We start from the raw sequence: 17,965 nt of genomic DNA, 5'->3' as shown, positions 1-17,965 counted from the left end.
GTGATATTCCATTAACATGTAGCTGGAATGGCCTGTGTGCCATGTAGCACATTGTTTGTTCCTTGTATTTAGACCAGTTTGCGCACAGTCAGCATGAAGAGCCTCCTCCCTCTACTGCCACATCAGCCTTTTAACGAGTGCCATGGTTCACCAAAAAATGTAACCAAAGCATCAGAGAGCCCTGGTGTATCACACAAAGCTACTGATGTTTAATCCTAACAATGACTTTTGCTTCAATACAAACTGCAGTGACCATTTATAAAAACCCCACAGATTTATGCTCAACATACACTTTGCAAATATTATACCCATATGCCTGTACTGTGATTTATAAAGTGGCAGCCTGATCATGGCTGTAATGCTTTGTGTGCTGTCATACAGTGCAAGTTATTTCTAATTAGTGAACTTTCTCTTCGTGAATCAGGCAGAATTCAATACATTGACAGACTGCAAACACTGACACAGCTATTTACCCAAAACATACACTAAATATTTCAGTTCAGAAACTTTGGATGACCCCTTCTTCTTCCCTACCGCCTTCAATTACTGTACTTTTAAATGTCACTGAATTTTCTGGAACTTGTAAAAGAGAACTGCTAAACTCAAGCTTTCATGTTTTCATACTTATGTGGTTCATTCAAAGACCTGTAAGGGTTTATGCTTTACTGAGCAGTTAATTTTTAAGTTCTGATATTGTATGGTTTAAAATGGAAGCATCAAAAGATTACGGGCTTCACTCTACCTTCCTAATTTAGCCTAATTAATGTAAGCAATGCAAATCCTGACCCAGTATGGTGATTGAGACAGCTAAGCTAGGCTCCCTGTGGAATCATGGAACAACAATCATGGCAGAAGGAGAGAGAGTCCTCAAGTACATCATCTGTTCCCCTCCAGAGATCCTAGGTGCCCCCACAAGGTAATACCATTAGTACAACATTAGGGCATGACTCAAGAGAACCTGCCTCTGTCTGCCCAGTGGCTGGCTCCAGCAGTGCCTTTCTGTAGGTAGAAGCAGCCAGAAGAAAGCAACCCAGATAGGCTGGGCCAGGACCCCCCAAACACTCTCTCTCAGCTGGCCTCAGGTTGGGGTGATTTGAGTGTGTGGCTCCCTCTTTTCCCTACAGAAAAAGTCACCATCCATCATTCCATCAAGCTATAGCTCTCTGCCTGAATTGCACCACAATGCAGCAATGAAACTATTGTGTAGGGCAGAGAGAGGAAGCAAGAACAAGCACAAAAAAAGTGTGGTATGGGGAGTCTTTTACAAAAGTTAAACAGTTCTCTAGCAAAATATAAGTGATTCCAGTAGTGTTGCTGGACCTGTATTATATTAAAACCATCAAAAATAAGAGCAAAGAAGGACTATAACTGAAAATCTAAGTATGTGGGATGATTGCCTGATAACTTAGCACAAACAAAAAACCACATAACTGACAAAAATTATATAAAAATAGGTTTTCTGATAAACTCTTCCAGAGAACAGTGTTCTCCCAGGAGCAGAATTGCCTACCCAGCATTTACTGTCATCTGTCTCCTTTCACAGCCACCCACAATGATTTGCTGCTATTATTTAAAAAGACATTTTAATCCTTTGGTTAAAGGCAAGGAATCAGAAAAATCTGGACCTCTTCCAGTCTTTACTAACAGTCTGTCATGGGCTCAGACATAGCAGTGTATCTACAGAATCTGCACCCACAGCACTGTAGCAGCCTCAGCATCTCCCCATCCTGTAGCACCATAGGGAGCAGCCATTGTAAGGCTGAAATTCCAGCCATACACCCCACTAGCACCAGTGGGATTTTGTTCACCAGTTGCAATCATACAGGTCACATTTTAACTCCCTGACATTTTCAATCATGCAATTATGAGTTTCTCCTTGGCTAGTTTATGGGCAGATCTTCATTTTCTCTAATGTATCATGCACACTCATGGGATTACATCAGTGATTGTGTGAAAGGGAGGAATGGCCTGAGTGCACAAAAGAATGGAATTGCTCTGTCAGGTCATTGAGGTTTATCTTTCATCACATAATTTTTATCTAATGACATTTTTCTGTGGCAGCATAGCAGCAAAATAACAATTCAAGTCAGGAGTCACCTAACTGAGTATCTAGGAGGGTGGGATGTTCCTAGTAAGACTGTGCTAAACTGCAAATACATAAAGGGAGAAAAGAATGGTAGGAGATACTAAATTTTCCACAGCTGAGGTAGGAAGTGCTACAACCAACCTTAGCTGTGTCAATAAACTCAGTGGTGCTAAAGTGGTATCACTCTTGACTTAAGAAGTTCTTATCCACAAGAGTGCCAGCCAAGGAAAAGGAACATCGGAAAAACTAAGGCTGAAAGCTAGCTATAAATTTCTCAGTCTTTTAGGCCTAATTATTATAGCAACTTAAAACTTCTTCTGGCTAATGATTATAAACCAAATTAGCTCATTGGTGTCATCCCTGTCACTATCGGCTTATAATTGTAGGATCACTGAATCAGTATTCATACGGATTGTCTCAAAGCACTGGTGGCAATTGATCCATCAGTGATCCATGTAACACACCATTTCCCAAGTCAGTGCACTGTAAGAATGACAAATGTAGCTGCTGCTGTATGGAAACATCTGCTCTCTTCAGTCTCTGCCTGAAAGTTCTGGAAGCATTTCCTGGAGGGTATCTGGTATTAATCTTGTATCTCATGTTAAACAGGAAACTTAGCTACATAGAGAAGACTAAGCACAACAAATATAAAATCAGGAGCCTAGTAAACTGGAAGACTGTAAACTTTTCTCTGGGCAGCTGGAGCCAACATGAATTTGAGCCTTAAAGTTTGGGCTTTGTAATGTGGCATCCCCAAAGCATTGGAGAGTAAGATGATGATCCTAATCACGCACAGCCCACAGAATAAAATTATATATTTTTATTCCATGCTCAAAGCAAGATATGCCTAAATAGAAGCACATACAAACTCATTCTTTTGTTCTTACTTTCCATTTTATGCCCAAGTTGTGCCCATTTTCTCTGTGTGGCCTCTTCAAAGTGCAGCAGATGTCTCACTGAACACCGATTATGTGAACTCGTGACTACCAGATGATAGTGCAGACTGTCTAGGAAGTTAACTTTGCTGGTGAAAGACAGGCTTGACTTCTAAAGCATTATATTAATTCCTTCAGATGGTGGATCTATGCTCTGTTGTGTTTTTGGGACACTTAAAGCAGCAGATGCTGGCTGCTGATTAAGGTGTCAGCCTAACAGCAACATCCTGATTCTGCTATCCAAAAGGAGTTTAGCACAGAATTGCATAAATATAAAGAATATCCATCACAATGGTTAATTATTTCTATGACTCATCTACAGAGCAATGCTTTAAATCATCACAGAAGTCTTTGGTATAATTAAGAAAATGTGGTAAGCCTTCTCTCCCCAGTGGTATAGATGTTGACAAAGACAGAACACGCTGACTTGACAAAGTTTGCTCTGAGACACATTAACCCTCTACAAGAAAATTAATTAAGTGTATTTATTATTTACATTTCTCCCTTCTACATCCTCTTAAATACACTTTTTTAGAAGCACCAAGTTGTGTTATTAAATTTAGGTCTTTGTTCAGTTTATACTTACAGTGAATGGTGATTAAACATTCCTTGATCTTTAAATACTTTAAAACATCTTCAAGTAGTTTTTTAGATTATCCTAAGATGTTGTTTGACATAAATATTGAGGAAAATTACTAAAAACTTCAGCAGTTTTATGCAAATGAATTCAGTCATAAGCATTGCCTGGCATAAACAATGGAAAAGAATTCAGCCATATGTTTCTGTCGGGACAGGTACTCAATCAGTATAATTTGGAATTGCTCCCCTGAAATTAATTGAACCATGTTGACATACAGCAGTTGAAGATGTAAGACTTCAGCCTTCTTCTTATGGCAGTCTCTCTCTCTATTAGCTCTCTATTTTGTGTCTTTCACCTGACCTGCTGACAATTTAACACATGTTCAGTTTGCTATGTATTTGCTCCTCAAGGCTATGTGAACCTCACTTCATTTTTCCTGGTAAGTGGGTTGCAGTCACACAGAAACAAAATAATTTATAGGTTAAGAGCAGTGCACACATATTTCTAGTGTTTTGTGTGTTTCCACTCATAAATCACTTCTAAAATTTTTGAACATGAAGCTCCTGTTCATTTAAAACCAGCAAGAACTTTAAACCCAATCTCAGTGTGAATTTCTTTCATGATGAAAAAAAAGTTGCCTAAAACAGCACCCAGTAACCCTTCTTCTGTGCTCAGCAGCTCATTTCTGCCCCTGCACTTTCCCCTCCCTTGTGTTCACGTAGAGAGAATAAGAACCCCATCCTAGAAACTTGTTCATTTTTAAAAAAGTTTTCCCATCTGGTTCATGAGTAGCTGCAGGCAGGGAAAGGGATGCTTAAATTGGCATTGTTCCTGGAAAACATGATTGTCATACTGTGCTCTCACCAGTGCTTCTGAGGAAAATTTAGACTTGGCTCTTTCAGATCTAATGAATGAGCTTTTTGGTTGTCCCAGCCACTCCCTCCTTGAAAAGAGTTAGCTTTTTAGACTGCACAATGGCTAAAATATCTAACAGTTACACAAATTTTGAATGCTAAAAATTTTAAGCCAAATAGTCCTCACTGAATCAAAGCATCATCTTTTGAATAACAACAACAACAACAAAAGTGAAGTCAAACTAGTTTTTTGATGCCTGGGGCATTTTTATGTTGTTTTCTGAAAAATTCAAAACCACTGAAAAAAAATTTCACCAGCTCTATACCTGAGAAGGCAGAGGAATGCAATGCATGCCTGCTCCTATAATAGATGTTATTTTTTTCTCTAAAAGGGAAGTAAGCTAACTTTGCAAATAAGATACAGTCTAGTTGCTGATATAATTAGACTGTAGTTCCAGAGATGCACTTTCCATGCCTTTTCAAGCAAGACACTCAAACTCAGAACTGCCAAGAGAGTCAGCTGCTGCTACAATAACTACTGCAAAACCTAAGAGTCTGTTCATGGCATTCACAATGTCCTTAGACAGAAGAAATGGGTCGTTTGTAATGGTGGTCACACTGAACCTAATGAAGCTAATGTGTGCATCCAGCCTGTCCAACTACAGGACAAGTTCTTTGTTTCTCTCCTAAGATGTTTGGTTCCTTTTATTTTTCTTTTTTTTTTTTTTCTTTTTTTTTTTTTTTTTTTTTGACATTATTTAATATTTGCAAGATTCTTTGAAATCTTTCCATGTAAGTAGTAGGCAAAGAGTTAATACCTGTTTCTATAACTGACAATTTTTGCTTTTACTGTCTGGTATGAAAAGCTTTGCAATGGCAACAGTACACAGTTTAAAACAAAGTAAAACCATTTTATTTTCCTTTGGAAATTTATAACTTGAGCTAAAATTTCTTCCATCTCTACTCAAAAAAGTCTGTACTAAAGTTAAATATAGTTAATATGCTAGTCTTAGGTCTTAATTGCTTTTTGATCAATGGAAGTTTAGTAGACAGACAGAGAAATAAACATATTCTTGCTAGCATCTTGTTTCCAGCTGCATTGCAGCCATTTAGTGTTTTACAGTCAGCAATGCTATGCCAGTATCTCATCATAAGCTCGGCTGGGCTTCTTAAGCTCTCAGAAAAAGAATATGATAAAAGGATTTAAAAAAATGCAAGAGATAATAATACATAAGAATAAGATGTTCTATAAAAATCAGGGAAGTTTTTGAAGCTGTCTGTAAGTTCATTCTTTCAGACCTGGAAAAGCTGCAGGACAGCACTGATTTTGGAATAAAATGTATAAATGCACAAAAGAAAATGACAGAGAATGACACACACTATGCTATAAAACATTGCTTTAGCTATCCATTGGTCTCAATATAAATGCAAACCCAAATAATTAACTGTATTATTAAAATACAGCAACAACAAACCAAACCCAAACTCACCCACAACCAAACCGACTGACCAAACAAACAAACAAAACAAGCCATGTGGCAACAATGCACTGTAGGTACAAACAGATACAGAAGTTCATAGGGTCAAAAAAGTTTCCCTAAGCACATCAGCAGCTACTCTCTATGATTCCAACTAGGCAAATATTAACAGTCAAAGAGGCAGCATCCACACATTCCAAGTGAGGCATAGATAGATCTGTTTGCATTTTAAAGATAATGGGCAGTGCAAAAATGAGTAAAATATTTTGTCCTTTATGACAGTATGTACATAGTCTGGGAACTTTCACCTGAGAGTGATGCTAGTAACTGTCTTAAGAGCTCACTTTTTTTTTCTGCTGACTGCCTTGGATTGACTGTCTTCCATATGACAGCTTCACAGGTGATAATGGAATGGCAACACTTCTTTCAGGGATACTTAATTTGAATATTGCCAGCGATTGCACAACATTAAGTTCAAGCACAAATCAATAGCCTCTCCATTTGCAGTCCCAACAATACTGTCAAAATGCAGAACACAGAATGGAAGGCAACAAAATCTGCTGAAGGTGCTATTGTGAGATGACCATTTATCCTCCACTAATTTGGTTTTAATGGGGATATTACAGCTGCTATCAAAAACTACAGGAGACAGTATTTTTTTTCCCTTTTTAGGGGTTGCAATGCTTGGAACCACACATTTCTCAATTCAATACCTCTAAATTAACCCAGGATTATTTAACTGCATGAGAATTGTTAGACTGTTGGAAATCACATCCCACATTCTGTCTTTTTATGGTAAGCTTCCTTATAGTATCATCTTTCAGTGAAACCTGAATATCTTAATGAGATTAAAAAGAAAGTGAGGAAAAAAAGCTGCTGGATTAGAATTTTAACTGAAGCCTTCTATGAGAAAGACCACACCACTATCAGTGGCCTTTCTCTCCTCATGCATGATCCCACTTGCACCTAGCCAAGTGTCCAAAGGAGACTCCATCAGTTCACTCTGTATTTATCCTTTTTCTTCTAAAACAGGGTCTCATTACTAACAGAACAAGTATTCATGCCACTGATGGGGGTGTATCAACTGGCTCTGCAAGACTACATAAATTTCTCTAGTATGAAGAGCAAAATGCAATGATGCTGTTTAAGACCTGAGTTCTGTATTGACAAAAAAAATCATTCTAAGCAAAAGGCAATATATTCTTTCTAGCAAATAGGAAAAAATGCAGACTTTTAAGTGTTTTAGAATGCCATTTCTATCTCCAGCTCCAGCCTTTGTTTGTTTTTTAAAGGCACTCTCTGATAAGTTTGCCTCTAACATATCTAAAAGTTTTTAGAATCTCATACTGTATCTTCACAGTGCTTATTAGATACCACAAGAATGCTTTTCATCTCATTTTTACCCTAAACTCCTGAAGTCATCCCTAGCTCTGAACAATTGTATTAGTTAAAGGGCAGTTATTCACAGAGGAGCACAAAACCAAGCTCAATCAAAAGAAATTTCTAAAACACTTTTTATCAGTCTAGATCTCTGCCTTCACAGTGCTTCAAAGATTCCTACTCAGTCTCATAAATGGAATCATAAAACATTAACAACAGTGTAAACTCTGGTGTGGGGAGATATTTTTGAGGTTGAATTCCTGTTCCTACACTCAGATATGTCCCAAATAAGGAAACAAAAAGAGCTTTCCTCACATCTTTCCAGCCAGTATTTCTCCTAGTAACATAACTCCAGTTCAACTTACTACTCTTCTCCTTTTCATATTAAGTCATACTTTAGATGTCAAGCAGGTTGCTGTACAACTGAACTGAAATCTCAGGTATTATATGTGTTTATTCTTCTTTTACTGTAGCAACTACTACATGTAGTGTTGAGTCAGTGCAAATCGTAAGAAGATGGTCCTTGACCTTTTGAGCTTGTAAGAGAAGTCTAAAAGAAGAGACAGAGAATAGGTGGTGGCCCAGACACCACCATAATCAGATATTCAGGTCAGCAGGCAGTACACTATGTATTTTGCTGTATTTACACTATGCATTTTCTCTGGCAGTCCTGATTTACAGATTGAGATAATCATTGCCAACACAGAACTTGCTATCAACATTTATAATCTCTTTGACTCCTGTTTTAAGTCCTAGTGCTTATTTCTCCCCAAGAAAAAAATCCCTCTTGATCTGCCACATCATATAAATGCTCTGCCTTCTACCACCCTGGTCTCCGAACCTCTTCTGCAGTATATGAAAAGAAACCAGGGAAGGATAGAAAGTTTTGCTAAAGGATATACTAAGATCTTCATACAGAAAATAAATAAAGATAGGATTAGATATCTGACATAAACAAGCATGACAGTTTCAACACAATAGTTTAAAAAATTCTGCTTCTTGGTTGCAGAATTAATTGTGACAAAATATATTACTCCTGGATGCCCTGGAACAAACCCACCAATCCTTTTAATCTGCCTAAAATTTCATAGAAAAATGCACTGCCCATGATTACCACTTACAATGTCACTTCCCTCTTTGAACTGTCTGGTTTACCTTTGCCCATCATATCAAGCAGCAACCAACATTTAGTCCTCAAACTTTGCAATACAAAGAGCTTTCATCCAGCATGTGTCCCAGGTTTTCTCTCTTATGCATAATATTTTTATCACTATAGTTTCACAAACTGAAACCTTCACTGTTACTTTCATTAGCTTTATTCCATTTTTGTGTCTAATTTAGCCTGAGATCCCCTTTCCCAGTCCTTATTAAGCCATATTTGACAGACTCTGGTCCTTTTTTCATTCAACAGACCCACTCTTTCCTAAGGACTGCTATTTGTTGGGAGTAAATTATGTGCATTCCCAAATTTGTTATTTGGATAAATGCAAAGTAAGCAACAATCATCCCTTCCTTTGGAATTATGAGTGAAGGTTTTTTTAATTGTGTTTATTGATCTAGAATAAACAGTTTTCATTCATAAATTATCTGGCAGCATTTGTCTTGGACACTGATAAATAGACTGTCATCATAAATATCTTTCCTGGTAAAAGGATTACCGTGGCTCCAGTGTTAGAGTGAGACAGTTATGAAAAGTTGTAAGAATTTTTTGGCTGACCAAAGTAAGGATTAATTCACCTGGAGCTCTCAAATACATGGTAACAGGTACTTACTCTGGGCTTGCCTTTTATATCTAATGGGTTCTGTAAATGCTGAATTTCATACAATCTCAGCAAAAACTGGCTCTACATGAGCTTTGGCTCATGTACCCTAATTTCTACCATGAAATGAACAGAATCCAGCTATTCCTATTAATTTGTATAGCAAAAGAATGTAGAGACAATACCTGCACAAACCCACACATCATATAGTCATCAAACAAAGGGAGGCTAGGGCGGTCTTCTCGATAAATTGTGATTTTGTAGCTGCTCACAACCTCAGGGCTGGGCTGTGAATCATCCGTTAAGAGAATGATGACTTTGTTCAATCCAAGGCCAAGGGGGTAGTTAGCATTGCTGTATGACAAAACAGGAAAGAAGTGCAATAAACACTCAAGGAACAAAGATTTTACACTCTTATCTTTGGCTGTTAAACTTGCTCCTAGAGGCTTCTATTACTAACATTTTCTTTCTCTTATAAAATACATGAGATTTTAAATAAATCAGTGCAAAATAGGATTTGTGAGTATTTGAAGTTCTTCCAAGAAGACAAAAATATTGAGAGTGAAATTTAGCGAAAGCAGTGGCAGTGACAAATATTCTGACATGAAATCTGTGAATGAAATCATTAGGACAATAATTCCTTACAGGCCCAAATTTGTGATGAAGTCAGCAGGGAGACAAATACAATCAGAAATGTAGCTAGCTGCTGAAATTGTCCACTAGCCAAATGTGATGGATTCCCAGACAAACTGCTCAGAGTGACAAACTAGAGCAAAGCTGAGCTGTGTTCTTCTGCCTTTAGCAGGGAAATAAATCCTGAAAGGCACAGAACCTGCACATGCAGGACTCTTATTTTTCAGTGTAAAGAACATCTTGCTATTCTTTTTCATTCTAAAAGGTTTTTTTGAGATTTTTCACATATATTCATGCTGACTGCCAAGGCAGTTAACATTAAAACAGAGAAATGTTGGGGGAAGAATTTAATGACAGTTTCTTTTGAAATGATTAATCAAGACTGATTTCTTATTGAAAAGACAGGAAACATATTGGGCATTAGATCAGTAACAACTGCACAGACTTTCTGGTTAGTAGCAGACATTCTAGGTCAAAGCATCTGCGTCAGTCAAAAGGTTGTGTGTTGATTAAGCACTTCATGTCATGAAGCAAAGTTAGCTCTGAAATGGTTAAGAATTTTTCTTCCCAAGTAAATCACTGTCCCTGTTCTCCCATTTATCTACTCACTAATGGCTAGTATGTAAATTAGCCAGTTCTCTGGTTCTGAGGTACCTGACCCAGATAAATAAACAGTTTATTCCTCACAACCTTAAAACCACGTCATACCCAAAATACCTATTGGTATTTTCCCTGGTAAATGCTGTTGTCTCTGTCAGAGCTAGTTGGGAAAGCAAAAATTGTGCCAGGGTTCATAGGAGCAATTAAACATCATGGTTTATTGTGGGTCAGTGCTCAAACACGATGTTTAGTGATGACTGCTCTCTCCTCTATCATCCAGCTTTATAGTTCTCCAAAAGATCACATAAGCTGGGACCCTTGTGGATGACAAGGTGACCCACTTAGTGGATGAGAGAAAGTCTGTGCCTGTTGCCTACCTACACTTTAGTGAAGCCCTTGGCACTGTTTCCCAAAGCATTCTTCTGAAGAAAACTGGCTGCTCACACCTTATTTTCACATATATTTTGCTGTATAAAAAACCGGCTGTATGGCCAAGCCAATCACATGGACATGGAGACTGAGGGCACCGTCAGTCAGTTTGCAGATGACACTAAGTTGGGTGGGAGTGTTGATCTAATGGAGAGAAAAAAGGATCTTCAGAGGGATCTAGATAGGCTGGATGCAAAGGCTGAGGCCAGGTGGATAGGTTCAACAAGGACAAATTCCAGGTCCTGCACTTGGGTCACAGAGCAGGCAGAGCTACAGGCTGCGGACAAAGTGGCTGCAAAGATACCTGGTAGAAAAGGACCTGAGGGTGCTGGTCAAGAGCTGCTGAACATGACCCAGCATGTGCCCAGGTGGCCAAAAAGGTCAATGGCATTCTGTCCTGTGTCAGGATAAGAATAATGTGGCTAGCAGGACCACGGCAATGATTGCCCCCATGTACTTGGCACTGGTGAGGCCACACCTCAAATCCTGTGTTCAGTTTTGCGCCCCTCACTACAAGAAAGACATTGAGTGGCTGGAGCACATCCAGAGAAGGAAGGAAGCAAGGTGAAGGTACTGGAGCACAAGTCTGGTGAGAGGTGGCTGAGGGAGCCAGGGGTATCTATTCTGAAGAAAAGAAGGCTGAGGGGAGACCATGTCACTCTTGACAACTGCTGGACAGGAGGCTGTAGAAGGTGGGGGTCAGTCTCCTCTCCCAAGTGAGAGGACAAAAGGAAATAGCTTCAAGTTGCACCAGGGGAGGTTTAGGTTTGATATTAGGAAGAATTTCTTCACTGAAAGGGTTGTCAAGCATTGGAACTGGCTGCCCAGGGAAGTAGCTATGTCAACATGTTGAGAGCAATTTAAAAGCTGTGTAGATGTGACACTTAGGGATATGGTTTAGTGGTGGGCTCGGCAATGCTGGGTTAACAGCTGGACACGATGATCTTAAGGGTCTTTCCGATGTGACTTCTGTGATTCTATGACAATCCCCTACAATACAACTATGACAAAAATGTATCATTCTGAGTTAGTAAACTTCAACTTATTTCTTCTTTTGAAGCCAGCTGCCCTATTTTGACCCATGTAAACATATCAAGACCAGCAGGGCAGCAGATCAGGGCACTGTGCAAAATTAACAACAAAAGCTCAAATTTCCTGTCATCTACTGTGTGCAGTATAGTGATAGTCTCTTCCCACCCAGCTTTGATGCTGTCAGTGACTACAGAAGCTGGATGAGATACTGGAGCTGTACACTCCATTAAGATAGAGTTAATTATGGCTTGAGAACAACATATTACCATTGCCTTCAGGACACTGAAAATAAATAAAGTTTCTCAGTGTTGAACTCCCTCTGACTTTCCTGTGACTAATCTATTTGTGTCCTGGGTTTTTGGAAACTAAAAAATTCCCAATTAAAAAAAAATTCCAATACTTCCAAAATTAAGTTTTTACACTCATAGTTTGTTGCTCATACCTTGGTCCATTCTTGTCATCGAGGTGTACATGGCATTGACAGTTAGAGGGTTCTGCTCCTATCTTCACTGTCACCATGTCAAATGGCACTTCTGCATAGTATTCTCTGATCTTTGGGTTAAACTGCGGATTCAAGTCCAGCAGTGGACTGGTGAAGATCTGTCTGATATGAGATAGGGTATCTTTATCTGTTCCAAGAAGGCATCAAAGAAAAAAAACATTGTGAAATGTATGAACATATTGGAACAACATGCAACTTCTGGCAGATTGGTACCACGTACAGTGGCAAGATATTTAATGCCTAATGACTTTGAGATTCATAATCCTGCTGCAAAGTTTTAATGGAGTTTGTAATGGCACTTGAGAGAAATCTGCAGGCCTTGGAGGGATTTTAAACATTCAGTGTCCAATCACTTTAGTCCTAGTCACAAAACTCAAAGCCAGGGTAAGCCTTTGAAAATGGAAGGATTAAGTCTGGGAGATCTGTCTCTAGTTAACTGAAACTTAAAGAAGAGGTAGGCCAAAATTCATAACTTGCTTAGGTACCAGGCCGTGTAAGGGTTTATGTACAAGTGTAATTTCCAATTAAAATGAAAATAAGTTAGACATAAGAGTATTCTTATTGTTCATAAGAACAAGTCACATGGAGATATCAAGACCCATGGGGTCATTTGCAGTACAGCTGGAAGAATGTTTTATTAAAATTCCTATATCAACAAATTCCAGCTCCTTTCCTGTGTATGAAATCTCAACAATCAAATCCTATTTGCTCAAATGTGTCCTTTATTTTATAGTTTGCCAAATTACTCATGAGAATAATTATTTGTTGGCAACCTACTTACAAAAAATATTTTAATCCAGCCTATTGGATTCGGATTTACAGTATAATACATTCAAAACTGCTTTACACATATATTCATTAGTACATGTTTTAAAGTGGGTACTTGAGAAAATATTAGATAGGAAATTACTCTAATATCTAACAAAATCTTGTGGCTTAAAAGGGTCAAAAATGAGGCAAATATTTTTATTTCTAATTTGAAGTATCCACCCTGAGAGCCAAAATGGGGCAATTTGAGAACCCTTTTGCATGGATTAAAATTTAAGGGAAGACATTCCAACAGAAGAACAGAATTTGGGCTAGTTTTGTAGGGGATAGAGTTTACACATTGACACACAGAAGGCACTTTGAAAATCTCTACAGATGAATATAAATATTTCTTCATATTCTATATGCCTTACTTAGAAATGTTGTCCCACTACTAGCTTAAAAATGAGGAAGAATTTCATAGTAAAATTAATTGAGGTATTTTTAAAATAAAGGATCATGCAATTAGAATGGTGATGCCAATCAGCCAGCCCAGGAGTATTTCTGGCCTCTATCTGGCACAACAATAGGTCCTGGAGCCAGCATGAGATCAGCAACAGAGGGGACATGAGGCTCAATGTGTAGCAAAACCTTCCCACCATAGGGAAACGGCTTCACATTTACAAACGTGCCCCTCAGATAATTTGGGAATAAGGAAGGCAGCAGAAAGCATTGCTACCACCAAAGAAAAACATATTTTTCATCTTTACAGGTATTTCAAAACATTTTAAATATTCCTACAAACAGATATTTTAGAAAAACTCCTCATCTCTTAAGCAGCTCCTTAATACTCCATTATCGAGCTGAAGATAAAGCTTTAAAAAAAGCTTATTAAACTCCAGACAAGTTTAAAGATTTTTCCACAAGAACAAATGTATGCTGAGGTTATTGGAAAGAGGGGAGCAAAAGTCTATTGAACTCTGACAAGGGATCAATGAGTGCTGGAATACTGACATTAATATGGACATACAGCAACGTTTAATTTTGGTTTTGAGGCTTATTTAACAAAATAGCCCATTTATTGAGTGCTTTATAAACATTCTTTCTATTTAAAAATCCTCTTTTTTTTTCTCAGTAAAAGCCTACAGATACTCTATTCACTTAGCAATTATGTAGAGAAACCCAAGACATTTTTTTAAGATTTTTTTTCCCCTTTGTGGTCTAGAAAAACCTTTACTTACCATAACTGCATTGTCTTTCTCCAGTCTTACTGGAATAATGCAATGCTGAAAGATAAACAGAAACAGCTAATAATTTTCTGTTCTCACCTTGATTACTGTCCTACTGGAGAAGCAACCATCTTTTACTTTTAAGAGACACATTGTATTTTTATTCTTTACAGTGCAAGATCTTTAGGCTTGCAAATGCTGATCATGGGCTCCATGTAGCAATTTACATAAGATAAGGAACTTTTATATGTAGTAAGCTAAGACTTTCCAGCTGGAATGCAAGGCAATGTGATCTAAATCCACACATTACCAGACATAATATAAATAGGAAAAACATACTGTGTATGAAAGACCTTACTCTGAACCCTTACCTTCATGGTTCTTTCTGAAGTCAGAAGGAACATTCTGCTTAGGACTCATATTTTCTTGAGAAAGTTGCCTGTCAATTCAATAGCAGACATATTTCTGTATGAATGTAAGGAACAGAAACAATGAAATATTTTGCAAAAAATTCAGTATTTTAGTATTCTCCACAGAAAAGTGAACCTTCTGAATTCATATTTCCATCGTTAGAGATATTTCCTGAGTGAACGTAACAGAAAACACACATTCCATAATGCATGGCAGCACATCACATCAATAGAAAAAAAAAGAAATAAATTCCAAAACACAGTTGCATTGCTGGGGAAAGGAAGAGTGGATATAGCCAAGAAGAAAATAAACCAAGCCATATCTTTTACCTGCTTCTATGATAGATTTTTTTGCATACACTTGAGATTAAAGTTAGACTTTGTTCAAAAATAATTAAATAAAAATAAAGGCATGTAAAGATAAAAATAAAGATAATCTCCAGGGCATTATCTGCACTGACATTAGCATGAATTTCTAAAATGGAACCTCTATGTGTTTTGTTTTGTTTGCAAATGAAAAAAAAATCCTCTGTGTGTGTGTGTGCGCGCGTGTAAATTCTCTGTGAAAAAAAGACAAATCAGTTGCAACAAATAATCAACATATCAGTGGTGCCCATATTGTGAACTCTGCAGATTTTTTCTTTCAAGTACAATTTTGGTAGCATGGTAGAAAAAGGGGAGTAGGCCTGTCTTCAATCCAACCCTCTGGCTGATAAGACGTGGTTGGAGGTCCATTAGCATTTCTTGAAGCTTTCACTGGTTTTCCTCCTAGTGTTTCCTTTAGTTCTTGTAATGCAGCTTCTTCCTGGATACTGCGGTTTGGATTTCAAAGGACACAAAGCCACTGTTTGTGTCAAGGAAGGGAGGTGGCAATATTGTTCTGTGCAATTATCCATCACTGATGTTTCAACAGGAGCTTCTGAAAGCAGTATTGAGGTCAATCATGTAAAAAGGTAAACTGTGCAGTGATAAAAAACTGTCCAGTGATAAAACAGATTCCTGCATTAACTCAATGAGATAAGGAAAGAAGCAGCTGGCAGATCTGTGTCTTTGTGTGTGCAAGAAAACGTAGTTCTGAGCTTGCAGTGTCTAGACACCAGCCTAATTTCATGCAAATTCATCACCTTCTTCAAAGGAGGCACTTAAACTCTTGGAGGGCTTGCTTTCCAAGTTGTAAGTAATTTTGCACCCCTCCTTATGCTTGTCAAGGAATTAACAACTAAAGTCTGTCAAATACTGTTGCATATAGGTAAAGACTTAAAGACCCTTATATTAGGGCCTTGCTACCCTTGTAAAATCATGGCTCAAGCCTGCTACTTCAGCTAAGTAGAAGAGGACTATGGGAAAGTGACTCAGCTGAATTAGAGGTAGAAAAACAAGTTCTATAACCATTACGTGTTCACGTTGTGGGTTATGGTGGTTGGTTGGATTATGTTTGCCATGATTTAAAACTGTGTAACTGATAAAGGCCTGGCTGCTTAAAAAGGCCTGGTTTTTGCAATAAAGCAGCTCTCCTTCACACCTGCCTGGGGACTCAGCTTCACTTAGTACATCTGGTGCCTGAACAAAACACATTTTTTCTCTCAGCTGTTCCTTTTTGCTTGCCTGGTCCCAAACCCTGTTTTACAGTGAAAGCAACATGTCTTAACTCTATGAAATGACAGACTTTGGTTTAGTCAGAGAACACCTCAGGAGTGTGGCTGCCACCACAACTGCAAGGTCCCTGCTTACAAAGGAACAGCATGACCTGTATGAATATCAAATCTGTAGAGACTGCAATTAACATCAGACAGCATCAAGAGACTTACAGGAACTATATCTGATTGCAGCATTGTAGCAACATGAAATATTTAGAAATCACATTAGAGAAAGATAGATTGTAATACAGCCAGCAGGACTGCGGCAGTGATTGTCCCCCTGTACTCAGCACTGGTGACGCCACACCTTGAAATCTTATGTTCAGTTTTGGCTTCTCATTGCATGAAATACATTGAGGTACTGGAGCATGTCCAGAAAAGGGTAATGAAGTAGGGGAAGGGGCTGAAGCACAAGCCTTATGAGGAGTGGCTCAGTGAGGTGAGGGTATTTAGTCTGCAGGAAAAGAGGCTCAGAAGAGACTTTATCGCTCTCTACAACTCCCTGAGGCAAGGTTGCAGCCAGGTGGAGTCATTCTCCCACATAATAAGTGATAGGATGAGGGGCACCTGTCCAATATAAATGACTCTATGGTTCAGTGATTTATCTCTACTGCAGCCTGAGCTTTCTAATCATCAACACCATGAAGCTTTCCTTTGTCCAAGTTCCTTGCAATCAGAGGACTGAGATATGATGCGGTTATGAAGCTCCTCCTAATTCAGAGGACTTTGCAGACTCCTTTCTTTCCCATGCTGTTACTCAAGAAAGGACCTTAATCTATTTGAGTGGCCTCCTATTTACGTAAGTGTCTTGGAGGTGTCAAGTACAGATGTGGTCTTTGCCTACACACTTTGCAGTTAGCTTTAATGAAACTAATGTCTGTATGTCAGTACTCTTGGTGAGCACATGCTTGTGAATGTACCTTTCAAAAGATTCCCAATGTGTACATCACAAACTATTGACTGTGAACCTGTTCTTTAGGAATCTCTGATTCAGCAATCAAGAAAGGCAAAGAATTGACAGTAGCAATAGTAATATAGCTCTGATGGTCTATGCAATGAGTTAAAATATGTAAACTAGGAAACATCTTTATATCCTTATATCCTGCCTTCATCTTACGGAGTCATGATCAGTGAACAAAGTAACTGTACAAGACCTCACTCAGAAGTCACTATTTTTCCCATATATTTCTTCTCTGTCAATTATGCAATCACTAGATTTGATAAATGGAAATACCAGTTTTCCACAGTCAGAGAAATAAGAACTGTTAAATTAATCAATTAAACAACCTGGCCTTAACTGAAGAAATTCAGGAAAAGTGTTCTGATATACAAACTTATCAAAGCTGGGAAAAAAAAAAAAAAAAAGCTTAATAAAAGCTCAAAGAGAATGCATACCTGAGTTATTTGGGGAGTAAGTACAACTAAGCTCTTTCCTCCCTGCAATTAAGTATAATCACATGCATATCTGACACATGCATAAACCTCACATGCATGTAGCTAAAGAAGGAAGATTCTGATTTAGAAATGTCAAAAGACATGTTTTTTTATACAGTGAATGAATGAATGGTATTATTAGTTTAGCCACTGCAGAAAAATACAGAGCAAAGAAGCAGACTGGCCTATGGCCTGGAGAAAGGTCATGGTACTTCTACACATTTATACACATACAATAA

The 17,965-nt window shown here is 38.2% G+C and overlaps 1 protein-coding gene across 2 annotated transcripts in view; it reads right to left on the bottom strand.

The window, feature by feature from the left end:
* LOC131592688 (cadherin-like and PC-esterase domain-containing protein 1) overlaps nucleotides 1-17,965 on the bottom strand; it is a 147,876-nt gene that overhangs the window by 60,681 nt on the left and 69,230 nt on the right. For both annotated transcript variants that reach the window (XM_058864370.1, XM_058864369.1), the window contains 4 exons: nucleotides 14,617-14,684; nucleotides 14,258-14,302; nucleotides 12,210-12,396; nucleotides 9,259-9,427 (listed from right to left, as the gene is read on the bottom strand). In XM_058864370.1, coding sequence (XP_058720353.1) covers nucleotides 9,259-9,427; nucleotides 12,210-12,396; nucleotides 14,258-14,302; nucleotides 14,617-14,684 — 469 coding nt within the window. The remainder of the gene's footprint in view (nucleotides 1-9,258; nucleotides 9,428-12,209; nucleotides 12,397-14,257; nucleotides 14,303-14,616; nucleotides 14,685-17,965) is intronic.

Source organism: Poecile atricapillus, chromosome Z (assembly GCF_030490865.1).
Source record: "Poecile atricapillus isolate bPoeAtr1 chromosome Z, bPoeAtr1.hap1, whole genome shotgun sequence".
NCBI lineage: Eukaryota > Metazoa > Chordata > Aves > Passeriformes > Paridae > Poecile > Poecile atricapillus.
This window is presented reverse-complemented; position numbering and strand designations above follow the sequence as displayed.